At 45.2% G+C, this 6,000-nt stretch overlaps 1 protein-coding gene across 3 annotated transcripts in view; it reads left to right on the top strand.

Annotated features, from left to right (window-relative positions):
• The window catches only part of LOC311062248 (ankyrin repeat and IBR domain-containing protein 1-like), a 63,833-nt gene that overhangs the window by 30,369 nt on the left and 27,464 nt on the right, over positions 1-6,000 (top strand). For all 3 annotated transcript variants that reach the window (XM_084081129.1, XM_084081127.1, XM_084081128.1), the window contains exons 7-9: positions 2,555-2,672; positions 3,178-3,401; positions 4,846-4,934. In XM_084081129.1, coding sequence (XP_083937255.1) covers positions 2,555-2,672; positions 3,178-3,401; positions 4,846-4,934 — 431 coding nt within the window. The remainder of the gene's footprint in view (positions 1-2,554; positions 2,673-3,177; positions 3,402-4,845; positions 4,935-6,000) is intronic.

Here is a 6,000-nt window from a genome sequence, read left to right as displayed (position 1 = left end):
ACACTCACACAATCACGTGCAGCATGCGTCCCCTCCCCCTGCGCCTAATGGCTGTGTATGGGGCCGACGCGTGCTTTAGTGTGATTGTGTGAGTGTGGCTTCAGGAAGTAAATTCCTAGCCTCGATCTCTAGGCTTTTATTATTTAGTTTTGCTAAAAAATAAAAGCTTGGAAATTCCTGTCCCAGCTGTTGGTACGCAAAAGCGCCTCGCTGATGATCTGATGTGCCGCGCATTGTTTATTTTGGGTGCGCATGCGCACCTGTTATGTGCACCCCTGCCTATACAATACGTAAGGCGTAAGCCAGTGCTTTTCAAAATACATATACTTTTGGGGGGTCCTTGACATGAAAAAGTTTGAGAACCACTGATATTGTAGCAACATAAGTTTTTTTTTTAACTGTTAGGATTTAGAAGAGATTTGTAGAACCCCCAGAAGCAAAGCTTTCAGTTACAAATGTTCGCTTTAAAAAAAACAAACATATATATATTCAAAGATTTGCATACATTTTCCACGATTTTTCAAAGAAAATAGCAGATCTACAAGCTCATAGCGCTTTGCCGCACTATGAGCTTGTATATCTGCTATTGTCTACATACTGTATTTGGGCTACATCGCCTCTATACAGTACGTTTTCAAACTTTTTGTGCCCAAGGCCACACCAAAGTGCAAGTCTATGTTTTGTATAGTTTTGTACACATTTGTAATGATAAATGTGTGGTTGTAACAAAATAAAAAGTGGCACACTCGTCTCATGGCTCACCAGTGTGCCTCAGCCACGCCGTTTGGCAACCATTGCTCCAAGCCTACAGGTGATACCCACTAGAGTTGACTTGTGACTGAAGCTGAAGGTTTAATTAACCTGGGGGGGAGGGGTGGAACCAGACAGGTGTAGTACGGGTAGATAACATATAAACACTTTGAACCAACTAAATGACAAAATATCACTTCTCATATTCACCTCTCATTTGACCTGAGTTTTGAGTATTACACGCACGCACGCACGCACGCACACACACACACACACACACGAAGCGAGTGCAGCTGCAGTCTAACTGATAGCAGAGTTTGTACTCATTTCCTCACCTTGAATCCATGCTAGCGCTTCACCTCGGCTATTTTTAGTGAGGGGTTTGGTGGTCAACGAAGTATATATATATATATATATATATATTGTTTTATTGGTTATTGCAGAACCGTTGCCAGGGACATTATGTTTAGTGTCGGAACGTGTTGTGTCTTTGTGTTTTTAGTCTGAGTAGTGTTGACCGATCATGATTGAGTAGCAGACGCGTTGCTAGGTCTCTACTAGGTTGGGGGCTTAGCCCCCCAGGCAACGCGCACGCGTGCATGATTCCCCCCTGCGCGCATGTTTTTTCGCGGATTTGGGTACTTTTTCCCCCGTGTTTTGTTACTTTATTTCGGTTTTAGGGTTAGGGGTAGGGTTAGTTTAGGGTTATAGATATATAATTAAAAACATTTTTTTTTTTTTAAACTTTTCATTTATTTTTTTATTATTTTTTATTGGTGGCTTTGGATAAAACATTGGTGGCTATAGCCACCGAAGCCCCCGCGTAACGACGCCCCTGTTGAGCAGCAGTGCAGTCCATGTGGAGTGTGAAAAAGGTATAGCACGTATTATTTCTCAGTAGTGCCCATACCTAGGTGGGGTTGGCGAAAGGGCCTTTCTGTGTGGAGTCTGCATGTTCTCCCCGTGTCCCCTAGGGTAGGTACCCTCACAAAAAAAACATGCAGTAATCAAGGTCTCTATACTGCCTCTATCTATACTGTTGGAATAACGTGTTCCTTCCACACGCTACGTCCTACCGGGGAAACTCCCCCCTGTCAGGTGATGAGAAGCGGCCCTGCTCACTCCTCATGCACTGAAGGAAGCATGCGCTCAGTTCGGGGCTCTCCCCAGGCTGGCAGAGGGAGAGTAGCGCCCAGGATTACAAGCTTAGGCAATTGGCACTGGGTAAAAAAAAATGTTACAAAATCGTGTGATGAAAAATTAAAGGGGGAAAAAAAAACATTGCGGTTGTCTAACCAACTGGGTGTAAAACTGGCTACCGGTGGAAAGAACACAGTCACACGCGTCACGTCTCTACTTAATTCTTAACGTCTCAAGTTGCTAATCTCACTGCAAACAATGACCTGCGTGTCGTGCGGTTGAGGAAGTCTTGGCCTGGATATCCTCCTCTGGCTATAACGGAAGCCCACAGACATTGTCCCTCGTTGGACCATTAGACCAGACAGGCTAAATGCTTGTCGATTGGCTTCTGAGATTGCGCTGGCATTGTTCCATGGCTTCTGTTACGCTGCTCCTTCCCCGACCTACCGCCTTCTCTCAATAATATGTTTTCCTTATCTCTCTCTCTGTCTGTCTCTCTCTCTCTGTCTGTCTGTCTGCCTCACTCTCTCTCTCTCTCTCTGTCTGTCTGTCTGTCTGTCTGCCTCACTCTCTCTCTCTGTCTGTCTGCCTCGCTCTCTCTCTCTCTCTCTCTCTCTCTCTCTCTCTCTTTCTCTCTCTCTCTCTCTCTCTCTCTCTCTCTCAGCCATACGAGGGTCTTAAGCTTCAGGACCTGCGCAGGCTAAAGGACATGCTGATAGTGGAGACGGCAGACATGCTGCAAGCCCCCCTCTTCACTGCCGAGGCCCTGCTCCGAGCGCACGGTGCGTGTGCGTGCGTGCGCGTGTGTGCGTGTGTGTGTGCGTGTGTGTGTGTGTGTGTGTGCGTTCCTGTGCGTTTGCGTGGGTGACAGTTGAAAAATCCACCAACAACTTTCCATATCTCAGATTTCCTGCAGGTCTGTGACTGTGTGTGTGATGCAGAGACTTGTTTTCATAAATGAATGCCCTACTTCGTTGTAAAACATTGTCTTGCAAAAGAAGCAAAACAATTGCATGGCCATGCGACACGTTGTGACCTTTTAAATTGAAATATATAAAAGGTCAAAAATATATTTGAAAGTGGTTGTGGGTGTGTCTGTGGAGTTTTTATAAATATTGAACCAATGAAAAGTATAAACAAGAGCTTGTGACTAAATAATAACTACTCTGGATCCAGTGGAAAGTACATTTACTTAAGTACTGTACTTAAGAACAATTTTGAGGTATTTTTTACTTTACTGGAGTGCGTGCGCGTGTGTGTGTGTGTGTGTGTGTGTGTGTGTTTCAGACTGGGACAGGGAGAAGCTTCTAGAAGCGTGGATGTCGGACGCAGAGGGCTGCTGCCAGCGCTCCGGCGTGACCATGCCCACGCCCCCGCCCAGCGGCTACAACGCCTGGGACACGCTGCCCTCGCCGCGCACCCCCCGCACCCCCCGCTCGCCCCTCACCCTCACCCTCACCTCCCCCACGGACAGCTGCCTCACCCCGCCGGACGAAGAGGGCCTCGCCACGGTGAGACCAACATGACACAAATCCAGCGTGTTCATAGCCTGGTAAACCCTCCCTCCAGAAATGTCATTTCCATTTGATTTCAGGAGTGAGTCTGGCATGAACGCCCATTCTGCAATATTGGCTGTGGGCTGGAGTTGGGCGGGAGTAATACCGTTGACTGACAACCCCTTCAGCCAATGATTGTTTTTCCCCTTCAGCCAATCAGCAGTTCATTTTTACCACCTCCAGACTATGTGACGCAACGGGACTTTTGAGACGGCCATGCCCAAAATAGGTTGCCTTATTGGGATACATGCGTGTCACTCCCCGCCCCTGCCGGTTCTCTAAATTTATATTTTTAAATAGGCTCTGTCATGATTAATTGACCACATATATGAAGTTAAACAACTAAATTCTATAATATCTTAATAGTAAATTCCGTGCCTCAAAAAAGAAGTTTGAGACCGTTTTAAAAACAAAAGTAAGAAGTGAAGGCACTCGCAGAAACAACAATGGCTGCCGTTCGTCTTTTTTCGGCGTCACTCAGGCTGCACTCGGCTTCATTCGGGCTCACTCGAACTCGCCACCTGATTGGCCAACGTAAGCTGTCAATCACAGAACGATGAGCGACGACGCTGATAGGCTCGTCAGTTTGGCGTACACAGCCAATATTGCAGAATGGGCGTTCAGGCCAGACTCACTCCTGAAATCAAATGGAAATGAGATTTCCGGAGGGAGGGTTTACCAGGCTAGCGTGTTCATTCACTGCCCACATTTTCTTTTTCATTTGTAGATATAGTGTTTTATATTTGTTGGTGAATTGAATACATAGGACCACAATGGAAACAAGTCTCTAGGACTTTTTTTTGTGTTATCCTTTTACCCTAAATGTCTGACTGTACCTTTCATTATTATACAGTATAGGTCAGGGGTCTTCAACGTTTTCAGGCCAAGGACCCCCTAGCTGAGAGAGAGATGAAGCAGGGACCCCCTCTATATCGTATAAGATTTTGTTTGAGATTCAACAGTTTTTGTTCTTTTCTTTTTTCTGTTCTTTTTTCTTTTTTCCCTCTACACCTATAGCCTCTTTGCCAAAAATAGCCGATCTACAAGCTCACAACGCCTCGCAGCGCGAGGCGTTGTGAGCTTGTAGATCGGCTATTTTTGGCTAAAGTTCTCCTCAGAAAAGGGATGCTAGGGTTCAAGTGGTTAAGGCAAAATAAAAAATCATATCACACAAAGATTTGGCGGACCCCCTGTAGTAACTCTGAGGACCCCCTAGGGGTCCCGGACCCCCTGTCGAAGACCCCTGGTATAGGTGAACATTTTGGATATTTTGTTTTGCTTTAGTGTGTGTGTGTGTGTGTGTGTGTGTGTGTGTGTGTGTGTGTGTGTGTGTGTGTGTGTGTGTGTGTGTGTGTGTGTGTGTGTGTGTGTGTGTGTGTGTGTGTGTGTGTTCATGCAGTGTGGGATCTGTCTGTGTTCCATCTCGGTGTTTGAGGACCCTGTTGACATGTCCTGTGGCCATGAGTTCTGCAGAGCCTGCTGGGAGGGGTAAGTGTGTGTGTGTGTGTGTGTGTGTGTGTGTGTGCGTGCGTGCGCGCGTGCGCGCGTGTGTGTGTGTGTGTGTGTGTGTGTGTGTATGTACAGTGGTAACAGGAAGAGTGGGCACCTCGATGTAGGATTGGCTATAGGTGAGATAGCCACCAAATTGGCAGTTTTTTCCAAAATGTAAAAAATATATATGTATTATTTGGAAAATGGTCTTAAGTAATGTAAAGTATACATGATTACATGCTAGGACATTCCACCATTAAGGTCTAATATTTCTACAATTGTTTCAAAACCAGTTTATCCAATCATTTTGGGGCATCAACAAGAACTTGAAGGATAACATTAAGTCTGATAATGATGTACCGTGCATGTTCACATCATGTATACTTTACTTTACAAAAATAGCACATTTTACATCGAGGTGACCACTCTTCTTGTATCCTGTACTGTAAGCATGTGAACTCTGAACGTAAGTGTGTTGAAATGAACATAAACCTACATACGTACATATTACATACAGTTTGACTGCATATTTTCAAAGTGTAAACTGCTTGTGTTCATATTTGGAAGCCTCGGTAATGTAAATACATTTGTTTTGAGAGGCCAGCAGATTTGAGGAATGCCCAAGCCAAGAGCTACTGTAATAAGGCATTGGCTAAATTCTATAGTAATAATAATAATAATACATCAGATTTATATAGCGCTTTTCTTAGTACCCAAAGTCGCTTTACAAAACAGCTTAAAATAAACAATTTTATTAGGAGCAAAACATTTTTTTAAAATAAGTTAAAAGGCTAAAAACATTAAGCTAAGACTAAGAAGCAGAAAGGGGGATGTGGTTTGAGGTAGGCGGGGAAAGCAAGTCTGAAAAGGTGGGTTTTGACGGAGGCTTTGAACACGGCAAGAGTGGGGGCAGCTTTGATGTGATGTGGGAGTGGGCTGCAACTGAAAAAAGCCCTGTCACCCCAGGTGTATTTTATGGGGAAGTCCAGGAGGTTTGCATCACCTGACGCGAGGGAGCGGGAGGGGGTGTGGTGTTTGAGGAGGTCAGAGAGGTAGGCCTGGT

This window comes from Gymnoscopelus microlampas (assembly GCF_963454915.1).
Source record: "Gymnoscopelus microlampas genome assembly, chromosome: 15".
Taxonomy (NCBI): Eukaryota; Metazoa; Chordata; class Actinopteri; order Myctophiformes; family Myctophidae; genus Gymnoscopelus; species Gymnoscopelus microlampas.
The sequence above is the reverse complement of the archived record's forward strand: the minus strand, read 5'-3'. Positions and strand labels throughout refer to the sequence as shown.